General features: G+C 50.7%; 7 protein-coding genes across 7 annotated transcripts; 3 read left to right on the top strand and 4 right to left on the bottom strand.

Moving 5' to 3' along the window:
• Window positions 1-628: 628 nt before the first annotated feature.
• Window positions 629-2,234, bottom strand: EJ05DRAFT_478582 (uncharacterized protein). Its single transcript, XM_033744489.1, has 4 exons — window positions 2,178-2,234; window positions 1,980-2,131; window positions 832-1,854; window positions 629-782 (listed from the first exon to the last, which is right to left on the bottom strand). Exon 3 carries the CDS (start codon window positions 1,815-1,817, stop codon window positions 1,035-1,037), a length of 783 nt encoding a protein of 260 aa, XP_033598055.1. The 5' UTR covers window positions 1,818-1,854; window positions 1,980-2,131; window positions 2,178-2,234; the 3' UTR covers window positions 629-782; window positions 832-1,034.
• Window positions 2,235-2,920: 686 nt separating this feature from the next.
• EJ05DRAFT_467778 (TMEM1 family protein-like protein) lies at window positions 2,921-7,934 on the bottom strand. Its single transcript, XM_033742858.1, has 3 exons — window positions 7,739-7,934; window positions 6,251-7,676; window positions 2,921-6,198 (listed from the first exon to the last, which is right to left on the bottom strand). Exons 1-3 carry the CDS (start codon window positions 7,767-7,769, stop codon window positions 3,105-3,107), a joined length of 4,551 nt encoding a protein of 1,516 aa, XP_033598054.1. The 5' UTR covers window positions 7,770-7,934; the 3' UTR covers window positions 2,921-3,104.
• A 351-nt stretch (window positions 7,935-8,285) lies between these two features.
• Window positions 8,286-9,974, top strand: EJ05DRAFT_478577 (uncharacterized protein). The gene is made up of 4 exons (XM_033744488.1): window positions 8,286-8,536; window positions 8,583-8,682; window positions 8,729-8,875; window positions 8,925-9,974. The coding sequence occupies exons 1-4, from the start codon at window positions 8,524-8,526 to the stop codon at window positions 9,796-9,798; spliced, it is 1,134 nt and encodes a 377-aa protein (XP_033598053.1). The 5' UTR covers window positions 8,286-8,523; the 3' UTR covers window positions 9,799-9,974.
• A 493-nt stretch (window positions 9,975-10,467) lies between these two features.
• EJ05DRAFT_478576 (uncharacterized protein) lies at window positions 10,468-13,497 on the bottom strand. The gene is made up of 2 exons (XM_033744487.1): window positions 13,072-13,497; window positions 10,468-12,959 (listed from the first exon to the last, which is right to left on the bottom strand). Exons 1-2 carry the CDS (start codon window positions 13,082-13,084, stop codon window positions 10,720-10,722), a joined length of 2,253 nt encoding a protein of 750 aa, XP_033598052.1. The 5' UTR covers window positions 13,085-13,497; the 3' UTR covers window positions 10,468-10,719.
• A 380-nt stretch (window positions 13,498-13,877) lies between these two features.
• On the top strand, window positions 13,878-14,726 carry EJ05DRAFT_503060 (ras-domain-containing protein; the record flags this gene model as incomplete). Its single annotated transcript, XM_033747360.1, has 2 exons — window positions 13,878-13,946; window positions 14,004-14,726. 2 exons carry the CDS (start codon window positions 13,878-13,880, stop codon window positions 14,724-14,726), a joined length of 792 nt encoding a protein of 263 aa, XP_033598051.1.
• A 2,432-nt stretch (window positions 14,727-17,158) lies between these two features.
• EJ05DRAFT_107291 (peptidase M28) lies at window positions 17,159-19,092 on the top strand. The gene is made up of 3 exons (XM_033738982.1): window positions 17,159-17,432; window positions 17,494-17,817; window positions 17,873-19,092. Exons 1-3 carry the CDS (start codon window positions 17,346-17,348, stop codon window positions 19,028-19,030), a joined length of 1,569 nt encoding a protein of 522 aa, XP_033598050.1. The 5' UTR covers window positions 17,159-17,345; the 3' UTR covers window positions 19,031-19,092.
• An 894-nt stretch (window positions 19,093-19,986) lies between these two features.
• Window positions 19,987-22,392, bottom strand: EJ05DRAFT_488341 (acetyl-CoA synthetase-like protein; the record flags this gene model as incomplete). Its single annotated transcript, XM_033745702.1, has 5 exons — window positions 19,987-20,098; window positions 20,223-21,807; window positions 21,858-22,076; window positions 22,134-22,167; window positions 22,222-22,392. 5 exons carry the CDS (start codon window positions 22,390-22,392, stop codon window positions 19,987-19,989), a joined length of 2,121 nt encoding a protein of 706 aa, XP_033598049.1.
• Window positions 22,393-23,241: the final 849 nt, after the last annotated feature.

The following is a 23,241-nucleotide window of genomic DNA, read 5'->3' as shown; positions in this document are numbered from 1 at the left end:
GGAGGACGACTAGACGGAGGTCTGTGCGTAGTTTGGGGGATGTGTCTTTTCTTTGATATGACATGACTTTGTACTGGGAACTTTTTTTTCAAAAGAACTTTTAATAGAACTTGGGACGCTCTTTTTGGGGGGGGGAGGGGGAGGGGAGGGGTGAATATCATGGTATCGTATGAGAATAATGGTTTTGGGTCTTGCGCAGGTGGAATGACTTGCTGTATGTGCGTTTGGCTCGAGGCGGAATTGGATATTGGGGTTTTCAAATGCTGTGGGCGGTGGGTTTGTCTATCTCGACACCTTCCGGATACATGTTCTGGTAGGTAAGTCAGTCAGTGCGTTGGGGTTGAAAAGTGACGGTGCACCGCAGTCGATCTATTAACAGGAATCAGCTTCCATTATACATGCTTGAGCGCACAACGTCCCCCGTGTATCAAAGGACTTGATTCACAATGTTCGGGAATCTCCCCTGAATGTTTGGTTTGGAGCGTCTTGAGTAGTTTTCGCGCGGACGAGCGAGCCTGCGACCATAGCATGAGTCTCGCTACCTCCACACCTGGATGACCGCATGGAATAGAGATAAATATTCATCGACTCTGCAAGAGACTACCACTCAGCTCGAGCTTGTGGTGGTCGAGAGATTTGACTTGAATGTGGATGGAGGTAGCTATCTGTCCACAGGAAGAAGATATCTGCTTGCTGCCTAGAGCTGAGACGGGAGAATAGCTCGAATAGAGGAAACTGGATATGTCCTAACGATGAAGGTACAGTATGCCGTAATCATTTGCCTAATATATATCAGATGGAATTGATCAAAACTAGTATTACGATTCTCACCAAGCCCAACAGTCAGAAACCACTGTCCTCTAGCACAGAACTATCTCCAGTCAATGAACTGATGTAGTCACAAGGCGTATCCAAAGGAAACATGCTCCAGCATCTCTTGCATAAGCTTTGGTAAGGAGAAGTCAAAGAGAGACTTGGAAGCAATCCATGGTAACCAATTAGCCTCGTCCTGTTCGTGTGCCTTTTTCACTTTGTCAGTCTCCAGCCCTTCTCCAATAGTCACTGTCGTTATCGATATCATATTCACCAGCGCTACTGGAAATATTGCTAGGGCTATAATCATCATAATCGTAGTCATTTATGTCATGATCATTTCCAAAGTACCATGCATCATCATCATCATCATGAGTCTCGATAAGCCACCCGCGGGACTGCATATGACTTCGAACCACTGTCGGTCCAACTTCGTATAGTCGAATCTTTATAGTCTCCAAAGACGGTATGGCCCTGAGACGGTAATCGACTAACTCGATGGCCTTCGAAATGATCATCGGGCTCTCAGCACTATCAATAAGTTGCTCCATGGTATTTGCGCTATACAATTCCATTGTTATAGTATGCAGTCCGAGACAGCAATGGCCGATCTTCGACAAGAGCTCTTGTATATCCTCAGGAAAGGCGTCATCACCATGGAAGGGCTCGCTGAGCAACGGAGATTTGATCAGGAGGTGGCGCATGTAGCTGGCGTTCCGAGGGCCACATTTATCAATGAAAGATATCGCTGTATGTACCGCGCACTTAGAGAAGTCGAAGATGGTTTCTGCATACAAAAGCGAGCTGGCTTCGCTATATACCGCTTTGTTTGTGAGTAGCAGATTGGTAATCGTTGGACAAGACTGTAAGCCACACAAGCCAAGCACTAGGACCGGCATACTCATCGGCAGCTCTAGTGCCAATCTATAAATCTCGTTGCGAATCTCGGCAGGGAGGTCGAGGAAGGTTATCGCCGTCATCTCGTATGTGCCATCTGCAGGCATTGAGCCGATGTGTGATTCCATTCGAAGTAGCAATGATCTTCTGACAGTGAGTCTCGAACTGTGTATTATACAGGACGAGCAGAGGCGGAGTAAGGGGCAATGTGGATAGTAAAGTATGTGTTTTGAGATGATGAGACTAAGACTTTATATACACAGACTTACCGGGGTACCTGCTGCAAACACTTCGTGGTTCTGCTTGTAAATCTGCACGGTGACGTTGGGCGTACACGTGGTGATAGTAACTCACAGTATCCAACAAAAAGTCCCTGGCTGATCCATGGAAGTTTGCAGCGATGTTTCGCCTGGAAGTAAATCTGCTCTGTTAGGTCACTTCATGTCTGTTTTGAATTCGTCATTCACCCAATCGTCTCGACATCATCCCGAAGGATACATCTCGTGTGACTGAACGCTCACAAATGGTTCAGTACGCATAATATCGTGTCAGTATCTCCGACACAATCAAACTTATAACCTGTCCGCAAACCCAAGCTGAGGATGTAAGTCTGCCGTCAGTCCAAAGATCACGAAGAGCAAGCAGCGGTATGGAGTATGAAAGAAGCAACAACTGAGCAAATGAACAGCGTAACAAGGCTCTCAATTAGTATCCTTGAGCTTATCATAGATTGTATTCCCTGTATTTCACGGAAGAATCGGAACTCATGTGGTGACTCTTACGTCAGGATTCACCGGTACCAAATCATTACAATCAAATTGATCGATATGCAGACTCTTAATATCCTTGTGTGCGGTTGCTCAACAGCTCTGTCCGTCAATTCGCCAGCCTCGTGTGCTGACTGCAGATTCTCCACGGGACGCAGCTCTTTTAGCGCCATGATACCTTGAGACCACGAGCTCGGCAACGCGATGAGTGCATCTGTCTACAATTCTCCTAGACCTTGTGTTTTTGAGGCTCGCGCGACAGTGAATTGTTCAAAGTGGGCGTTCATGGAGCGATCTGTTGCTCGTGGGAGATTCTGATTTCTTTTCTGAGAGGACTGGGAAGGGCTGAGGCGACTGTGAGTATGCGTCAATGATGCGTCGTCTGATATCCTTGACGTGTAACGGAATATCCAGATGGGTATATCGCTGCAGCTGGAATACAGACTCGGAAGATATCAGGGCCAAGCATCTGCGCAAGAGTTGTACAGTATTTGATGAAACAGGTTTACTTCTTCGCAATCAATACTGCAGAACGAATTGCAGCCTCCGATGAGACCGAGGGAGAGGATGATTATCGTTGTAGCATGCGCCACTTGTTCATTCTACATGCTTTGTTCGTTATGTACATCACGTCATAACTGCCTCTTCCGCATCCATCAGGACCGTCCCTCCTCCAGTTCCAAATCCTGCAATCCCCACAGTCGTCCCCGACAGATCCGGAATGACCAGCACAGTCTCGCCCTGACTGGTAAAGTCTGTCTCGCAACTGACCTCGTCCTCATCATCTTTTCTCCCACCGTCGGCTTGTCCTGGTGCATTGGGCCTCGGTTTGACACGCACTTCGACATTTGGAAGTAGCCAATTGCCTGTCCGCAGGGGCACAAGAATGATCTGGAATGTCTTTTCTTCGCCCTCTTTCGCGCTGAACTGAGCACGGCGAGATCCGCCTATGATCCACACGTCCGGATTAGCACCAATTTCATACATGAAATCGATTGGATCATCTGCGGAAGAGAGTTTGGCAGCGCGAAGAAACGATTGCGGCGAGTCCCAGGCGCGCGTGTATTTGATTTTGAGTGTCGCGGTGAGAGGTTGGCTAATGTATGCGAGTGGTGGTGATGCAGTTGATGGACGGGAGAGTGAGGAGGAAAGGTTAAGCGAGGAGGTAGCAAGGACATGGAGACGGGGAACTGGTACGGTTATTATGATATTGCGAGATGTGTCTTCTGGTGCAGGATGCTGAGCAAGATCAATCGTGGTATGCTGGGCGTGCCATTCTTGCAGCCAGCTGTGCACAGGCTCGTGTAGTGCTGACGGAAGATGATCGGTGAGGTCGGTCCATGTCATCTGGTCAAAAGACCCGAGCGTCACTTTGGAAAGGAGAGCAATTTGCTCGTATTGCGGTGCGAGAATTCGAGGTTGGACACGGGTCGTGAACTCAGGTACTAGAAGGCGTGAAAGTTTTGCGAACGGACTTTTCCTGAGGTCTTGCGCAAAGATTGCTTCAATCCTTGTGCTGATATCTTCGTCTGTGCATCGATATCTGACCATGAGCGATAATGGCGCTTCTTTACCCTCCGTCCTCAAACGCTGTGTGCTGGTGATCTTGTACGTCAGGCACACTGGCTGCTTGGGGAATACTAGCATAGGCATGGAAAGTCCAGATGGAGAGCTCACTTTGAAGGCATCTGTACCATCTAGTTGCGCGTGAAGGACCTCGAGCGGGCTTTGGTTCGCAGTCTTGATGTTAAACTTTGAGAAGAGGACTTTAGCCTTGAAATGGTCGTGGACATTGACATCGAGAGGCAGTTCGATGGGGACGGTCGATGTGGAATTCCAGACGAAGTCCCCATTACAAGTACTATAAGTGGCTTCCATACGGATAACAAGCTCAGGTAGACCCATCTCTAGATCATAGGGAATCCTAATCTCCAACGTCGTGCCCGGAGCCATGTTTTTGACCCTGAAAGCTCCGGGTCCAGAAGAACTCTCGAATGCGGCCGAACCTGACAAGATCTCACCATCCGCAGTTCGAAGTCTAAGACCAGCTGATGCTGAGCGTAGTCGAAAGTCACAAGACTGGATGTCGTTGCGCCCACTTGAAATATGAACGATGATAGAGCGTGGCTTATCGATATGTATTTCGCGTGTCAACGAAATTCTCGCATAGAATGACTCCGATGTTGGGTAACATAGAATACGAGACTTTTTGGCGACCCGAAGAGATGCTCCAGAGACAGATGTCGAAATGCCGAGGGGGGTTGTAATCTCGGCCTTCTGTAATGGTTCATGGACGAACCTCAATTTTTTGGCGACAAGCTGGATTTTATCTACCACATATGTACCGAACGTGGTGACGTTCGAATGAACCCATACCTTATGACTACCTCTAGTCATTGTCAATCCCTTATCACTTTCGAGCCATATCTCGCTTGCTTGATTCGATGTAGCGTTGACCAGCCTGACCATGAACTTTTCGATAGTGATTGTATCTTCCAACACATGACGAAAGCTGAGACGGAGCTGAAAGCCATCTTTATCATCGTACGATTTAACGTAAGGATCGATGAGGATCCTATCAAAGTATCTTGACATCGGGACGATCACCTCGTTGGGTATTTGGCTGGCGACATCGAGCAGTTCAGTCAGGAAGCCAGTCGTATCAACAGCATCGTCATTCAACCAGACTGACGAAAGCATACCGACCCCACTGCTGGTAGACTCGATGCGCATTTGAGGCAGATTTACCGACCGCCACCGCGCAGCCGACTTAGCCAGTATATCCAACAGTGTCAAAACATAGTCGCCCCTCCTGTGAAGCTCTTTTAAACACTTGCCATACATCTTTAGCATCGTCATTTCAACAAAGTTCCATCGTCCCTCCGCAAATAAGGGCGCCATCTTGCTGAAATACATTGCTGCAGCGGTATAGTCGCCGAGTTGAAACTTCAGGGCCGCTAGGTCCCCGAAGATACTTTCTGCCGCTTTGGTTCTGTTGGCGGCCATGTAATGACGAAAGGCGAGGTCACATAGGCCTTCGTATAAATTTCGAAAGCTGTGGATCGACTCCATAGCGAGTTCAAGGTCGTCGGCCAGGAGTCCCTTGGTGGTGAATGTTTCTTTCTTCTCCCTTTTGGGACTTGCTGTTTCTGAGGACGATTCATCTGAGTCGTCAAGCGCTACATCACTTAGGTCCTCATTCTTCACAGATTGAGTGGAAGTCAAAGCGTTCCAGCCAATAGACCATCCCGCAGCATTCCCGACATGCTCTATCAACCGTCTTTGGACAAGATATAGCTCGGCTCTATGAGCAGCTAGATCTTCAAGAGCAACACTATTGCGCTGCATAGATATATCTTGCTGCGATTTCACAGTTTGACTACTCGGAAATGTTCCGTGATCGAAGACCACCTGTCCTGAAGGGGGAACCGCCGCATATGGCGGCTCGCTTAGAGAGTTCCGGCGGTTTTGTAATGACGTCGAACGAGCAGGATGGATTATAGTTTTGGGCTCTGGGATTGACGCTTTTGGCTCATCTGATTTTCCTCTGAAAGGCATCAGTTTGGATGCAGAGTCATTGGCTGAACCCTTTCTTAGTAAAGAGACCGGCAGGGCTGATGTTTTCGTCTCATCTAAAGTCTGCTGTGCTACTGAGTAAGACCAAGAAGAAACTACATTGTCAATGGTGTCCTCAACGAGTGATAGCTCTTTTTTGGAAGCTCTGAAACTTGTCAGTGTTGCGAAAGGACTCTAAGTATGTTGACACGACTTACCCGATCTGTAGGTCCAGTCGCATATCTCTGGCTACAGAGGTCACGAACCGCAACGACCTATCGCAGAGCTCCGTCAGTGGTATCAAGTCTTCAGTAGCCTCTACCACAGTGTTACGAGCTAGGCTCATATCGTCTCGGGATCTCTGATGACTCAAAACCCTACTAGGTTGCAGCTTCGACATGAGTTCCGAGCGTGAGGACTGTGCATTGCCAAGACGAAGTAACAGTGCCATCTGCCGAGAGAAAACATAGCATCTGAAGTCAAATATTGAGACGTTGGTAGACAGAATCAATTCGCGATACGACTTCCTTCCCGCATCGATAGGCTTTGGTCCAAAAATTGCGTCAGGACGCTTGCCTGCATGCACCAACTCCAGAGCATCGGCCAGCTCTGTGGTGTACTCTAGAAATGATCCTCCTCGACCATTCGACTCATCAGCCTGCTCTCGAATAACAGCGTCGAGACCAACCGAGAGCTCATCATACATGACAAGAGCGTCTTCAACAAGGCCAACATTTTCAAACCCCCGAGCCAAACCTTCTTTCAAAACGAAAAATGTGCAGAAATTCCAGCCCGGCAAAGCTCTCTGTGAGTCTTTTTCACGGATATCGTCTTCATACTGACTGACCCTTTGATCAAAAGACAGCAGGATTAAGCTTTTGAGTTTAGCAATGGAATCGCTCCAAGCATGTTCTTGCTCCTGCGTAGTTTCGACATGAGGAACGATTGGAGGTCCATTAGTGGCAGGAATGTCTTCGTGTGATAATTGATCTTTCTGCAGTCTGATTTGAGCCACGCGGTCTGGAGCATTCTTCGATGTAGCATTGAAGTCAGCCCGTATCTTCTCAAAGATTGTGCTGGAGCTTCGTCCAGGCCATCTGGAAGAACCACCAGACTTATCGCCGGAACCTGAAGAACTATCCTTAGAGGTTCCACTCCAACGGGGCTGACTAGATGCTGCCGTGTTCGGTAGAACTACATGCAATATCATCCATTCAAATGCGTCATGTTTCTCAGAGCTGCTTGTCGACGCCTGCGTGCCGTGCTCCTTGATCCAGTCACGGAGCAGCTTCCTGTTCGAAGCTTTGTAGGCTTCGCTGTCATCGCATCTAAGAAGGTAAAGCTTCAAGTAAGGAGTCCGTCGCAGTCCAGGGATCTGATGTCGACGCTCCTTAGACGGCACTTTAACAGCTTCCTTAGAGGCGTCTTCCTTTCTCAGCCCAGCCTGGCTCGAGGTTTCTGAGGCATCCTCGGCAGCGGCAGACTCCCTAGCAGTAGCTTCTGACGGAACAAGATCAACATGGAGAGAGTCGATTGAACGCAGCGGCCTCGTTGGAGCCTTCCAATGCAGATTACGCAGAGGCAGCCTCGAAGCAAGAAGCGGTTCTACTAATGGAAAGATTCCAGACGGATCGTAGTACTCAACTAGAAGGTGTAAAGATTAGTAAGGATGTGCTTGATCTCACGGATCATAGCTTTATACCAACCCGTGACCTTGGAACTGGCTGAACGGTCCATCACGAATCGTAAGGCGGTGAAGGCTGCACCGGCATGATCTCCCAGCTTATATCTGGAAGATTTACACAAACTTCAGTGCCGTGTCAGCCTTGCGGAAAAGGGGTGATTAAAACTGAGCACGAACGCGAAGTGATCGATATGGATCAACAATGATGGAGATGGAGCACGACACATGTCCCCTTGCGCAAATTGGTGCGTCGTGAACACCCAAAACGGTGTAGTGGCGGAAGTCAGTGCGTGGGTCACGTGCGTAGCTGTAAATACCTCGCGCAATAAAACCCTCGCATTCCTCTCAACCACGACGATCAAGATCCCCCTGAATCTATGTCTGGGAGTCTCGTGTTCGCCTCGTGGGGTCCAGTTCTTCGAAGTCTTGTTCGTGAAAACTTCTAGGTTGAATCTTGGCGCTGCTGCGGAGGCTTTCGCATCTGGGTGAGGCAGACACGCTAACAGCCTGAAATCGCATTCCTCGCATTCGTCGGTAGGGCTGAGGACATGGCCTACGGAATGCGATCAAAGTCATAGCTTCCAGGCAGGACCATCGTAACGCTTCCTAGATCTATTTTCATGCTTGTAGTCCCGTGTCCATTTGTTATAAATGACTCAAATGTGGCCCTTCATCCTCGCCATGTCAACTCCTGTGCATTTCATCTCCACGTTACAGGTGCTATCAAATCTGGCACTTATTATCTTATCTTCGAATATCGCTGCAATATAGTACTACTTGCACAAATAGTCATATACTAAAACCAACATGGGACAATACGGCAAGTCATACATCTCGTATCTGCAGCACGTTACTGACCCAAACAGCGGAGGGAAGTGTATGGTTTTATGCTCCCAACAATGTAGCGCCCATCGTGTTCATGATCCTGTTCCTATTTTCAGGATGTCTGCATACGTGGCAGACCATGTGAGTATGCGGAGAGCACGAAGAGAATGCTTCTAATGGAACATAGCAAGTACAAGTCATGGCGAACCACCGGTTTGCTGCCGTGGGCTGCGGTCCTCATGATAACTGGCTTCTTGACCCGCGAGCTTGGAGCATACGACTATGAAAAACTCGAATACGTGATAGCAAGCACAGTCTTGATCCTTTCAGGGCCGTTCGTATTTTTTGAGATCTATATTTAGCATCCCAGCTAACTGATGCAGTCCTGTTTACGCCTTGATCAACTACTTCATTCTCTCCCGGATACTCTACTACATGCCGTACTTGTCGCCCATGCATCCAGGCCGTGTAGTCACGACCTTTGCGGGACTGGACGTCATTGTCGAGATCATGCTGGCTCAAGGAGCATGGCGATCAGTTCATAGCGGCATAAGCGAGAGCGAAAGGCAGGCAGGAGAAGATCTTGTCCGAGCCTCCTTGCTGCTACAAGTGGTGCTCTTCCTCGTGTTCATGTGCCTAGTCGCATACGTTCACTTCAAAGCAGCACGGGCCTCTCTGCTCAGCGGGCGCATTCGCACGGTCATATACGTTCTCTACGTCAGTTCTGCTATCGTCACTATACGATGCATCTACCGCATTGTCGAATACTTTCAGGGATGGGAAGGGACTCTCTTTCAAAACGAGCCATACTTCTGGGTGTTTGAAGCCTCAATCATGTTCATCAACACCGTCTTGTTGAATGTATGGTTCCCTGGCAAGAGGCTTCCACGATCGAACTCGTGCTTCCTAGCACGTGACGGTGTCACTCAAATGCGTGGCCCTGGCTGGTCAGATGATCGACCATGGCTAATAAACATGTTCGACCCTCTCGATATATACGGTCTCGTCACCGGACGGAAACATCTGGCGTTCTGGCACATGACGCAGGAAGAGCTCGACGTTCTGCGCGCGCAGAAGAAGGCGAATAAACGACCGTGGTATGCTCTCGTATTCGATCCCCTGCATCTATGGGGCCCTAGAGGCTACATCGGAAAGCGTTTTTCGAAGGGACAAGCGTATAGGGGGACTTCAGACCGAGAGGCGCCGACGTCAAGCATTCCTCGCACTTTGAAGGAGTTCGAGCGTACGGACGTCTAGACAAAATAGTCGTCTTAAGGTTCGCTCAAGAGCCTCAGTGTACTATCAGGCATCTTTATGTGACGGTTATCTTCTCTCGACCAGTCATATTTGGCCGATACCACAGTTTCCAAGGCCATTAAACACCTAATCTCTTTCAGCGCAGAACACTGTTAATTCCTCATCTACATACTGTCCCTTCAATATCTTTCGCGCAATTCAACTATCCTCCGTTGTTCCTCTCCTGTCATATAGACCAAGTCCTTTCAATATCCCCGCTATCTCGCGGAAAACCCCTCGCATTCGCTCCTAATGATACATCCCATTCCAAAGGCCATGTCTCCCCATTCCCAAACAGCTCATCCCTTACCTACAACCACACTCCACTTCCACGCACGGTCTCACAGAGCGTGGAGGTGAGGTGTCACAGGAAAGATCACTCTTATTTCCAGTACCCGCACCTTCTGAATCGGTACATACCTACGTACCCACAGCGCCACATCTTGACACTACCTGCACAATCACGCCAGCTGCAATATTGGAATATGTGTCCAAGGGCAGACTGAATGACACTGCGGTCCACATGCCGCATGAAGTTCTCGACACGACCGTAACAGAATATATATAACACGCTTGCTAATTAATCTAGTGTTCCCGTCGTGTGTTCTGCTGGTGTACATGCAGCAGCATTTACAACCGATTAATAGCTTTCTGATGCGTTTTGGCGACAGAGTTTTCAAACAATGAATTGATCAGTCATGAACAGTCGTGGTGGTAATGATGATGAAAACTTAGATTCTTCCTAGTCCTCAATTCTCAGGAGGGTGTAATGATCTCTATATCCATCCTATATCCCAACGCTAGTTCGCCAGACATGCATGCTAAAACTCAACTATCGAATACACAAAGGAAATGACCGGGGAACACTCTTGCCCGGTTGCATCACGACCACCGGCCCCGTGGCGTCTCTCCTAACAATTGCCCGGCCTCGCGACAGTATCTGGCCTCGCCTTGTCCATGGACACCAACCTCACTGCCCCAGCATATCACAAGGGCGTCAAGTATGCCGCCCATGACGCCCTCCATCGCACCAAGAACACCCCATCCGATTGCCGCAGCGATCAAACCGATGATATACGCATACATGCTTCCGTGTTTGCTCGTCCCGTCGCTCGCGATCTCCAGCATACGAGCTGTAGTCACCCAGCCTCCGAAGCCGAGTGCGAGGGACATGATGAAGCGCAGCGCGTGCAACAATAGCTTCGCAAGGCGATAGGGGAGTAGCGAGGACCCACTGCGGGAGTTGAATGATCTGGGAGTGAGCGTTGTCGTGGGCGAGTCTTTCGATACGAAAGTCATCTGTGAAAGGCTGTTTGCCGCATTACGCAAGTTCTGGCTATGTACTGAGGCATAAGTGAGGGTGAGTGGGTTTGTGAGCGTAGCGACTGAGGCTGGAATCAGGCTGTAGATGCACATGGTGATAGCGCCTGCGAAGCGACGGGGAAGGATCAGGAGCGGTGCGCGGATCAGGAGGGATATGAAGGTGGACAGGCAGATCGTACCGGCCATCGTGGTGACGGCATGGATAAATGAGGCTTGGACGACGATGCGAGAGGAGATTCGTGGCTGAGCGTTGCGATGGAAGTACCACTGTGAAACTGTTGCAGCAGTGGTGGCGCGTTGAATCCCCGCAATGACACCGAGCGTCCAGAGATATTCGAGGATGAAGCCTGCGCCTAGCCACCATGTGCTGAAGTCAAGAATGAATAGTGAGCGCTTGTTGATCTGCCCTTCCAAGAAGAGACGTGTGAACATCCAGATCCATAGCCATGTATATACGACGACAGAGGACAACGTCGCAAAACCAACGAGCAGCAAAGGTGACATCGCAGTGAGAATCTTGCCGGTAAATTCCAACAGTTCCATGGCTTTAGTGACGGACTGGCGACCTCTCCATATTGTGTAAGTCCAGAAGATCGCGACAAGGCATGGAATGAAGGACAACCATCTCATAGCTTTGTCTTGTACGCCTGAGCTTTCGCCATCGCCTTTGAAGCTTGACACGAACGGATAGAGGAAGAATGAGAAAAGTATGACGGGCACAGCCACGAGAATAATGGTGATCAGTGGACGTGCAAAGGACCGTAGCAAGGCTAGCCATAAGAATCCGACGATAATTGAAACGAGAGAGTAGACGCCGAGTAAATGGTAGGACTTTCGGAGAACTGTATATATCGTATCTCCAAGAGGTGTTTTCGGCGTGGACGTTTGCAATAACACTAGGATAAAGGCCCCTATTGTTGCACACTGGCATATCAGAAACAACTGTAGCCAAAATGTGTCGTGTTTTTCAGACTCTGGTAGAGCTTCGGCCGGAGTCGTCTCGCCGTCGGCATCTGTCTCTGTGGGTGGAGGCTGCGCTACATGTGCTTCTTCGTCCGTCTCCTGGGGTATGGGCAGTGTCGTGCGAAGCGGGCTCCTCCGACCTCTCACCGTAGGAGCTTTTCGAAATTTCTGCACGGCTGGGGGCTTGTCGTCTTGATAGTCTGATATGTCATCTACGAGTGGATCGCGTTCGCTATGCACAGTGGAGGCAAGCTCTACGTCGACCATATTTGCTCTTTCTTTGCCACTTGGTCCGTCCCCTGGGATACCCACACTGCGACCCCTGTCTTCTGTCTCTTCGACGGTGAGTCGTGTCGCTTGTGTTCTGCCGCGTCCGCCTACTTGATCGCCTTTCCAAGAGCTTTTGATGCCTCTTGAGAAGAATGCTGGACTGCCATCACCGATGCTTCTGGCCGACTCTTGCTGATCCTCATCCGTTCCTGACGACTCAACCATGTGACTCCCGAAGTTGCGACGCGACTTTTGCAGAGCATGCAGATCTGCAACTTCTCTCTCGTACTCTGTCTCATCATCCTCTTCCCGAAAATCGTCCGCAGCGCTGTAGAACAACGGTGCTGGGGCGTTGGACACTCGGGAGCTGAATGGGAACCTGGTAGACCCGCTAGGCTGGTATGGATTTGGCATGTTTGCTCTTCCTAATATCGATCTGTGTGCGCCCAGTCTCGACGACGAACGGCGGTCATAACCGTAGCGGTTTGGTGTGTTTCGAGTAGATTCTGGGTCGGGTTGTCCAAGAGACAGCCGCGACTGCGACTGTGCAAGGAACTTGGAGGCATCTATAGAGGTAGAAAGGCATCAGAGTCAGTCACACGAGCTGATCTGTCGGTGTCTCACAGGCAGCTATCATCTGCCTGATACCGCGCCTGATAAGAACGGATGTGCACTCACACTCGGAAAACATGCTGGAAAAGGCGACCTATGTTTGGGCGTGGCTGAAGCAGCTCGCCAAAGCTGCGCTGATGTAGCCAGTACCTTGTTCAGGTCGTGGTGAAGTTCTAACGAGTGGGTGGGAGGATGTACGGTGGCCGTGGCCAGGTCGGTGCCTGTAAGCTATACAATGACGACGAGAGGATACGGTGTAGTTGAGGTGTATGTGGGAGAGTAAGAATACGAGGACGATAGAGCACACAAGGTCATAGGAAGGTACAAATGGCACAGTGGACCTTGAAGGGAGGGAGAGTGAGGATTGTTAAAGCAGTTGTTAGGGAAGCATTCCAAGTCATCACTACTTGAGCACAGCGCTGGCCTGGGCAGCTTCGTTCGTTCGTGGGCGTGATCGGCGGCGAAACAGAGCAGAGTAGAGCAGCGGAGCCGCCGACACGAGACACCGAGGCGTGACGCAACTTCGCAACACGCTGCCACTCAGGCTTCTAGCTAATATCTCTGTTTGCATCACGAACTCTCCGACAACGCCTCGTCTCTCCTCCAAACAAATCTCCGTCCTGCACTCTTCCCACCCTCGAGCCCCTTGTCGTACTTGGAGCATCAGGTACAGGTACGTACCCCCGCGTCTGTCCATCTCGACCGGTCTAAGCTCAGACAGATACCGTTGAAGCTAGCTAACTACTGCAACCAACCGGTCCCTGTCCCTGTGATCACCACCGATACACCGCCCCTGGAGAGCTTCCGAAGTACCAAAAAACCGGTGTCCTCTGTACGTGTCATCGTTCGAGCGATTCATACTCCTGGCTATTATGGCACAACCATGGGACTACATAGCGAAGATTGTTTCGCTTGGAGACTCGGGTGCTGGCAAGTCAAGTGTAAGATCCCCTGATTTCGCAGCACGTCACGTCCACTAACATAAGTATGATGGGCAGCTTACAGTGCGACTTTGTGAAGGACGCTTCTCTCCACACCACGACGTGACAATTGGAGTCGAGTTTGGATCACGAATTGTTCCTGTTGGACCTCCGGCATCCCTAACCCTCGGCATAAATGATCCTACTCCAAATGGCCAAAGCACCAAACAGAACGGACCACAGAAACATATGAAGTTATCATTATGGGATACTGCCGGACAAGAGACGTACAAGTCGATAACACGCTCGTATTTTCGTGGAGCATCCGGTGCCCTGCTTGTCTTCGATATCACTCGACGTCAAACGTTTCTTTCGGCTACATCATGGTTGAATGATCTACGACATATCGCCGAGGAAGGAATCATCATCATACTCGTAGGTAACAAGTCAGATCTTGCCACCGCATCGACAGTCTCACCATCTTCGCCTGCCGACAAGAGCGACCCATCGCGGACAGATGAAGCCAACAAGCGACAGGTGACAGTTGAGGAGGCTGAGGCATGGTGTCGGCAACACGAAGTCTTGCGATACGTCGAGACTTCAGCTAAGTCTGGCGAAGGAGTTGAAAGAGCGTTCTTGGAGGTTGCGGAACGGATATACCAGAACATAGAAGCCGGCAAATACGACTTGAATGATAGGAGAAGCGGCGTCAAAGGACCAGGAGCTGGTGGTGGCGGCAAAGGGACCGTCAAGTTGAACGACAATCATAAGTCTAAAGGTATGATGGGTGGATGTTGCTAATTCTTTTTCTGCATGGACGGCGCAACGGCGTCGAAGGCGGTTCAGTCGGTGTACATTGCATGCAGACTTTTATGGTATCAGTGCGCTATGCGCAGTCGAGATTTATCATGAGATACCACGTTCGATATCATACAGAAGAACCATTATGAATACGGAATAACTCCACAGATCATACACACATTGTTTGAACCTTGGGCCAGTTGATTATTTTCAGCCCGACACATTCTGACAGTTCCATTAGATAAATACAGATCAGCAAGGCACCCGGTGGATAATCGTGCTCATAAATTGTCGCTTAGCTACCATGCAATGCGCTTGCGAGTTGTAGTCGGCCAATGGTCATATGTCCGCCGCCAGTATCGATGACTCTGGTAACAGTCAGAGCAATAATCCTACCGACGTCAGCGTATCATCACAGCTTCTTGCGACATGTCACACCCACCGATCGGACTGGAATAATGCGTATACCATGTCCTGGACAGCCGTACCGCTGCTGAACCTGGTAATGACACATTTTAAACCGACTTGCGACTGTGATACCTTGTGTATGGCCTAGGCACAGGCATATCAGTTCTCGAGCTACAGGGAAGAACACATGAAAGGCGCACATCGTGGACAAGACAATACGGTCTCGGTTGTAGTACACCTGGCAGGGTTGTGAGTAACGTTACATAAAGGCAGTCTGCATCACGTGTACTGACATGATGTCTTTGATCTCGTACGAGAGCTTGAGAGGTATCTAGTTAACAGTTTCTGGTGTTGGATGTTGCCTCGTATGGCTAAAAGGATTGCAACTCGGGGAGAAGTGAAAGAAACGGACTTGGGCCATGGCGATACTGACCGGTCAGACAGTTATCCCCCTCCGCCTCCCGATTTTTATGGCTCTCTGGAAGCGTCTGCCAGCTTGGCGAGTGCCGGTGAGATTCTGTTTGCCTTCTTTTGAAGGCCACTCTGGGTGCCTGATGCACGTGATACAGGGAATGATTTCGAACACAAGTTGCCTGTGGAATCAGGGAGGAAGGGCTATGCAATCAGGTATCAAGTCTTGAACAATACCTTGGTATGAGCATTGTTCAAACTCACGAATCTCCGAGCAACGTATCAACCCTCCATACTTCCTAAACAAAGTCTGCTCCCAGAATCATGGCGCATCTCTTTCTACATCGGTCATGAGAGTAGGTAATATGAGGGAGATGACTGAAGCGTTCTATGGGACCATATAAAAATTGCTCGTACTACAGTCTGCACACTATACTGACCCTTCGACTGGAATGGTGTAGTAGATAATAGCAACTTTCGGTCTGCACATAGCAGCGTCATGTACGTCATGCTGGGTCTGTATCCTGATATACATGCTACATCTACTTCGCTACGGCATTAGGGAATATATGAATCAAACTGTAGATGAGAGGGCTTCTTCCGAACAACAACAACGACAGGACATAGGTGATGTACGCCAGGTCCATAAGTGCTAAATGTGTACTTTTCCAGGTCGGTCCTTCGCAGCAGCGGAGGCTGTAATGTAAGTATCAACGCCATAATCCTCCGTCTCCGAAGACCAGTATCCACAGGACAGCTACGACTCAAAGATCGTAATATTCACATACTTTGTCTAGCACGTGACCTGAACGATTGCTCTCAGAATGGCTCCAACGACAATACATCCTTCCTTGCTACAACTAATATTGCATTTTGCCTGAACGCACACGCCTGACCAAGACTTTGCATCGCTCTCAATAGGCTATTACATCAGCTCGCCATCACTCGCAGGGATAAGTCACATCACATGAGGGGTCTATCTCTTATCTCTTCTTGGGGCCCCCGATTTGCAGCCAAGAGCCCCTGATCGCGTGCCTCAAGACGATCCTCCCCTCAGAGCACAAGGCGTTACACTACAGCAATGATGAGCTGAAATCAAATCGAACACGTACGGCAGGCCACATGAACTATGTCTCTCAACATTCTCAAGTCCTACGGTTACCTTTCCAAGCGAGCATCCTCATCGGGAGGAAACGAACCTTGTTCCCATGTTTCCAGCATTCGACGCCACTTTCTATGTAGATTATCCTGATCCGCCCCGGCCCCCCGCAGACGTTTATCTCTAATGCCAGGTCCAAGAAAGGCGGTTCTTGCTCCTGCCCTCTTCGGTCGCAGCGCCATCCCGCCGGCCATTCGGACTGTGCGCCGGAGGTTCTTGGCTTCTTGGCTGTCCGCCACGGAGCCGATGATGCAGAGCAAACCCATGTAAGCAATTGCAACTGCGAGAGAACCAGCAGAAGCCGATGCTCCAATTACGTCCGAAACGAAGTTGCGGCTGAGTTAGGGCTTGCTATTATGCAGTTTCCTTGGATCCGCCTTCAAACCTGCCAATTCAGGCGGTACGACACTGGCAGCTATTCGTCGTCAGCTTTCTCGGACCACTGTTTTCGCAATATGATCTGCTGTGCTCTCGTGGAGCTTGGCTAATTGTCTGACTCGAGCCTGAGATGCTTCTCATATAACTATTTCAAGGGTCTCAAGCTTGCCATGCTTAAATAGCTTGCTGCTCCCTGTGGGATATGTGGGAGGATAGCTGTTTGTTGCTTTGGGAAGCTTTTCGAATACACAGGTATCTGCAATATGAAGATTCGCCAATTGGGACTCGCTGTGAGTGGATTCACAACTGCCGCTAGAGCTACGTGCGACTACAAGCCACAAGTAGACGATGTGAGTATATTTTTCCTTTGCCCTCTGCCATCTTCTGCAGGATCTGACTGGCAATCTGCAGCTCGCACTACAGGAGTCAATCAAGCTCGAGAACCTTCTGCCACGCTCCCAGAAGCTCCAAGACTTTGCCTATGCCACGGAAGCAAGAAATCGTGTTGCAGGGAGTCCCGGTCACGTCGCAACTGTCGACTACATTATCTCCGAACTCGAAGCAACAGGGGCATACGACATAGAAAGACAGCCCTTCACCACGACTATCCAAGAAGAGGGTAGTTATCGAATCACGGTTGACAATGTCGAGTGGAATGCTGGCGAGCTCCAATTCTCGGCCAGCGGCGATGTAACTGCACCCCTGGTTGTTGTAAGCAACCTAGGATGTACTCCCGTAAGTATGCTGTGATTCCAACCCCATGATCATTCCACTCATGTGGCCAAAATAGGAAGATTATCCAGCCGCAGTTGCAGGAAACATTGCTCTTATCTCCCGCGGGACATGCGAGTTCGGGCTCAAATCTTCCCTCGCTGGAGCAGCTGGCGCGATTGGTGCTCTCATCTATGACAACGTTCCCGGCGACGCGCCCCTGAGTGGCACCTTGGGCTCCGCACCCAGACCAACAGGCCCATACGTACCAACCGTCGGGACCTCAAACAACAATGGCACAGCCCTAGTCCAAGTAATCAACAGTGGCACCGAGGTCATCGCGCACCTCGATGTCGAAACGACCATCACCGACGTGACTTCGGACAACGTGCTCGCAACGACAAAATGCGGCAACAAAGACAGCGTCCTCATGTTTGGCGCCCACACCGACTCCGTGCCCCCAGGTCCCGGCATTAACGACGACGGCTCCGGCACCGTCGCCCTCATCGAAGTTGCAAAGCAACTCGCCGCCTACCAGACCACCAACGCCATCCGCTTCGGTTTCTGGAGCGCCGAAGAAGTCGGCCTCGTCGGCTCAACCTACTACGTCGAACACCTCTCCGCCGACGCCCTGGCCCAAATCCGCGCCTACCTCAACTTCGACATGATCGCCTCCCCAAACTTCATCCACGGCATCTACGACGGCGACGGCAGCGCCTTCAACCTCACCGGCCCGCGCGGCTCCGCCGAGCTCGAGCACTTCCTCGAAACCTACTTCACCCCTTACAATTCCGTCCCGACCGAGTTTTCCGGCCGCTCCGACTACGCCGCCTTTATCGATTTCGGAGTGCCCTCCGGGGGCACATTCACGGGCGCCGAACAGCTCAAGACCGAAGCCGAAGTTGCCCTCTTCGGCGGCGTCGCCGGCGCCCCTTATGACGCAAACTACCACCAGGCCGGCGACACGATCGATAATCTCAACACCGAGGCCTTTATTATTCATGCCAGGGCGATTGCCCATGCGGCTGCTGTCTTTGGCGAGAGCTTCGATATGCTGCCTCCCAAGGAGCCGGCGAGTGTGACGAGGTTTAAGCGGGATTTGCGCAGGAGGCGGAATGAGGATCAGATGAGGGGGGTTAAGTGGAGTCATGATCATAGGAGGGAGGTGGGTGATGGGGTGGGCCATACACATGCCGGGTGTTTGGCGGGGAAGATGGTCGCGGGGATGAAGAGTTAAGCGTGTTGTTTCGTTTTCGGGGAGTTGTGGATTTGGGGTTTTGAAGTGGTGACGATGAACGATGGTGGTGATGAGAGATGAACGATGTTGATGAAGACGACGACGATGATGATGAACGATGTATCAAAGTAAACCCGGCGAGAAAATTGTCTGCTTAGCGAGGTGTTGCGGTGTGGTGTGGTGTGGTGTGAGGAGTTGCGTTGGTGTAGCAAGTTGTAGTTGGCGTAGGAGCGTGTTGGTGTTGAAATGTATTGCTGTAAGCAGTAGTCGCGATTCAGTACAATTCAAAGACATCCGGATCGTTCATATCACAGTGCTCGCCCTGACTATGCAGTTATACTAAGTGTGTATCAGACTGCGATTCCAGTCCGAGTCAAAGAGTACGGATAGCTGTTCATTGTTGATGGTACTGTGCCGATTGCACTCTGTCTGCGTGTGGTATCTTGTCGAAATGATTCTGAATGTCCGTCTGTGTATTTCGTGCTGGGATTAGACAGACCAGACAGACCAGAAATCCATTCTAGTACCGCATGCGTAAATGCGTAAATGCGTAAATGCATAAATGCGTAAAGTATACAAAGTACGTAAAATACCTAATTATATGTATATAAAACCCATTCATTACTTGCGTTACTCGCCTTTGCTTGCCTGACTGCTCCTTCTCACTTCTCACTTCACACAAACACCATAAAAGACACCTCTTATCTCGCACTCCTCATCCCCCATCGCTACGCGCGCTCCACCTTCATCATCTTCCTCTCCGTTCACCATGCAAGCCCATATACAAGTATATGTATAAAAAATATATATATTCATCCGCGTACAAAACGGACGGGTAGGTAATAGCCATGGTATCTGTATCTGTATCTGTATCTGTCATATATGTAACGCAACGCAAACGCAAACGCATGTACATATGTGTATACACAAACACAAACATATATACAAAAAAAACCCTACAGCCTAGCCTTGGGCTTACTAGCCGCCTCCTCAGCAAGCGCCTCTTCATAGAGCTGATCGAGCGTGTCGCGGTACATTTTTGCCGTTTGGGGACGCTTGAGTTTGAGCCTGTGGGGAAATGTAGTGTTAGCGCATTCATGATGGCACGGATGTATGTATTTAAATAGACGCGCGACGTTATTTAAATCGCGCATGAATGGGAAAAGAGCGGGGGTAGGGATGTGAAACTCACGTCGGCGTCAACAGCTGATTCTCGACCGTAAAGGGCTCGACAAACATCCTCAGGCCTTTAACGCGCTCCCAGCTGTTGAATTTATTCTTGCGCGCTACTTGTTCGAGTTCAGCGTGCGCGGCCCGTTCTACTTTCTTGTTGAGCGCGGCTTCCTTGAGCGCGGCAATGTCCGTCGGGTCGATTGTGGTGCCGAGCACCTTGCCTGCAAAGGCGGCGAAGCTCTCCGGCATGATGCCGAAGATGGCGACGAGGAAGGCCTGGTGGCTGTCGCCGTGGACGTACGCGGTAGCCAGCCAGGAGCAGTTTGCGAGGTAGACGTTCTCGATGCGCTCGGGAGAGATGTACTCGCCCTGGGCGAGCTTGAGCACGTTCTTGACGCGGTCGATGATGCGGAAGCGGCCGATCTCGTCGACGGCGCAGATGTCGCCGGTGTGGAACCAGCCGTCTGCGTCGACGGCCTTGGCCGTTTCCTCTGGGTTCTTGTAGTACTCGGTGAAGAGCGAGGTGCCGCGGAGGAGGAGCTCGCCGCGCGCGTGCGGCTTGTCGGTCGAGAGGTACTCCATGTCGGGCACGTCGCGCAGGCGCGCCTCGATCGTCGGCATCACGCAGCCGCAGTTTGAGGCTGTGTAATCGCCTTCCATCTGGACGAGCGAGACGGCATAGGATTCCGTTAGGCCGTAGCCTTGTACGAAGTTGTTGGCGAAGACGGCGCGAAGCAGTTGTTGAAGAGATGGGTCGATGGGTGCAGAGCCAGAGACGACCGTGTGGCAGCGCTCGAGGCCAAGGGCAGCAGAGACTTTCTTCGACCAGATGCGGTCGTACAGGAAGTGTTTGTTGGTGGGCTTGTCTTTGCGCGCCATGCTGGCGAGCTTGGTGTCAATGGCTCGACGGGACAACTTGCCGCGGAAGCCGGGAGCTTCGATGGTGGCCTCTTTGATCGCACCACCGAAGCGGTTAAAGAGACGAGGCACGCCGGAGAAAGCGGTTGGGCGGAGGAGTTTGAGATCGTCAACGAGCTCGACGATGTTGCCATGGAAGTAGCCGATTGCCGCACCTCCCCAGAGTGCTGTGTTCTCACCAAGTCGCTGGTAGATATGGGCCAGGGGCAGAAATGAGCATATAATGTCATCGTTGCCGGACTGGGTGACCATGAAACTCGAGCACGTGGCTGCAACAGCTGCTTTGTGGGTGAGAAGCACGCCCTTGGGGTTTCCGGTGGTTCCAGATGTGTAATTGATGGTTACAGGGTCCTCAGGCGACGGGATCCTGTATGGCTTAGGGTTCTTCTCTCCGAGCGCCTCGACTTGCTTGATGTCGAAGATCTTGACGCCCAGCTCACTGGCCATTGAGTTCAGAACATCCAGTTTCGACTCTCCGGGAAGCTCGCCAGAGCTGAGCACATCGAGCGATACAATGATTTTCAGCGTTGGTAACCGCGGCTTTAGTTTGAGAAGAGCTGTGATATGGTTTACGGATGTGGCGACTAGCGGGAGCTGTGCATGGTTGATGATGTACTCGGTCGTGTCGGGACCAAGGGTGTCGTAGAGGGACACAGTGAAGAGATTCTGAGACAACGCCGCAAGATCTACAGACACTGTCAGGATGGTCGCATACACATGACAAGCACAGACAAACCTGTTATTTGCCATTCTGGTCGATTCTGACACCACAGCCCGATTCCAAACTTCTCGCCAACATGTCCTTCTGCAGCGAGGAGGTCGACCAAGCCGGATCCGAAATCACGCCGTCTTTTCTGAACTGTTTGATAAGTCTCCCAGGTGTATGGCCCGAAAACCTTCTTGACGGGATCCCACGCTCTGCTGCCGAGGCATCTGCTGCGCGGAACACGATTCGCTAGTGTACCGTTAGTTTGGGATCACAGCCATCGATATTATGGAGAGAGGCACGTACCGGCATTCTCGAATGCATCGTGCATATTCACAATCTGCGAACCCACGATTAGCGCTGCATACTCCGGATCGGCGCACATGCATCATACCGCAGGGTCAAAGGTCGTCAGCAAACCATTTGTGAATCTGTGATGACGGTATATGGGGCTATAGCCGGGCTTTTCCGTGCCTGGCACTGTGACACTCTGCGGCTTTCCAGGCGCAGGAGGCACACGCGCCTCCTTCGCCTTCTCTATCGCCAAGAACGTCGGAGGAGCCATCGGGGTAGAGTAGAGTGCTTAATTCTCCGAAGTGTATGGGCGATCGCAGGTCGGAGGGTTCAAGGTCGAAGTGGAGACTATGCAAGCTACAGCGCAAGATGATGCAAAAGTACCCGCGTCGGTAGCCGGAACAAATACTCGAATGCAGCGTTTAGGGCTGAAGTGGACAGTGAAGGCCAGAATTGCTGCAGTCGCGAGCAATGTTAGCCAGCGGTTCCTTAAGTTGTGCGTGCTTGTGCAGCTGTATATTTGCTTTTAACGCCTTTTCAGGTCCGGAGCCGACTCACGATCACTGTGTCGCAATCGATATAGTGACAGATGCGAAGCTGAAGCTGAAGCTTAGAGCTGGAGGGAGAGAACGCGCGCAAGGTGAGGATATATGTAACGAAGAAGGTCTGCAGCTCAGCGCATGCAGTAGTATATTAGTAGAACGGTGAGATGAGAGATCCACGAGTGGGTGAACAGGCGCGCGACTTGGTTGGAGATGAGTTGATATGTATGTATGTGGACAGAGGGCGAGAGAGGAAGAGAAAGAGGAGAAGGTGAAGAGAGTCAGTCTTGCGTAGATTGGTATGGCTTCGGTGAGGATGACATGACAATGTGTAGATTAAGTGGTGCGTCGAGTGAGTGTGTTGGCTGCGGTCAGATGCCTCGGTTGTTCTGCTTCAGACGCCGGCGCCCCCGTGAGTGTGTTTGGCTGAGTATTGACTGCTTCCCGAGCTCGAGTATCTTGCCCAGACTCGCACCCATGAACGAATGAGACGCGCATGGTTGTCACGCTTGGAAGACAGGGGAACCGCGGCAGTGTGTAACAGTTGACGGTTGTAAACATGGATTCATTGTTCTTGG

This window comes from Pseudovirgaria hyperparasitica (assembly GCF_010093815.1).
Source record: "Pseudovirgaria hyperparasitica strain CBS 121739 unplaced genomic scaffold EJ05scaffold_13, whole genome shotgun sequence".
NCBI classification, from domain to species: domain Eukaryota; kingdom Fungi; phylum Ascomycota; class Dothideomycetes; order Acrospermales; family Acrospermaceae; genus Pseudovirgaria; species Pseudovirgaria hyperparasitica.
The sequence above is the reverse complement of the archived record's forward strand: the minus strand, read 5'-3'. Positions and strand labels throughout refer to the sequence as shown.

Excerpts from the sequence above, each read along its gene's own strand:
- EJ05DRAFT_478582 (XM_033744489.1), bottom strand. The coding sequence starts at position 1,817 with ATGCCTGCAGATGGCACATACGAGATGACGGCGATAACCTTCCTCGAC.
- EJ05DRAFT_467778 (XM_033742858.1), bottom strand. The coding sequence starts at position 7,769 with ATGGACCGTTCAGCCAGTTCCAAGGTCACGG. Across the intron at positions 7,677-7,738 it reads AGCCAGTTCCAAGGTCACGG|TTGAGTACTACGATCCGTCT; the intron begins GTTGGTATAAAG and ends TACACCTTCTAG. Across the intron at positions 6,199-6,250 it reads CGACTGGACCTACAGATCGG|AGCTTCCAAAAAAGAGCTAT; the intron begins GTAAGTCGTGTC and ends GACAAGTTTCAG.
- EJ05DRAFT_478577 (XM_033744488.1), top strand. Across the intron at positions 8,683-8,728 it reads CTGCATACGTGGCAGACCAT|CAAGTACAAGTCATGGCGAA; the intron begins GTGAGTATGCGG and ends AATGGAACATAG. Across the intron at positions 8,876-8,924 it reads GTCTTGATCCTTTCAGGGCC|TCCTGTTTACGCCTTGATCA; the intron begins GTTCGTATTTTT and ends TAACTGATGCAG.
- EJ05DRAFT_107291 (XM_033738982.1), top strand. The coding sequence starts at position 17,346 with ATGAAGATTCGCCAATTGGGACTCGCTGTGAGTGGATTCACAACTGCC. Across the intron at positions 17,433-17,493 it reads ACAAGCCACAAGTAGACGAT|CTCGCACTACAGGAGTCAAT; the intron begins GTGAGTATATTT and ends GGCAATCTGCAG. Across the intron at positions 17,818-17,872 it reads GCAACCTAGGATGTACTCCC|GAAGATTATCCAGCCGCAGT; the intron begins GTAAGTATGCTG and ends TGGCCAAAATAG.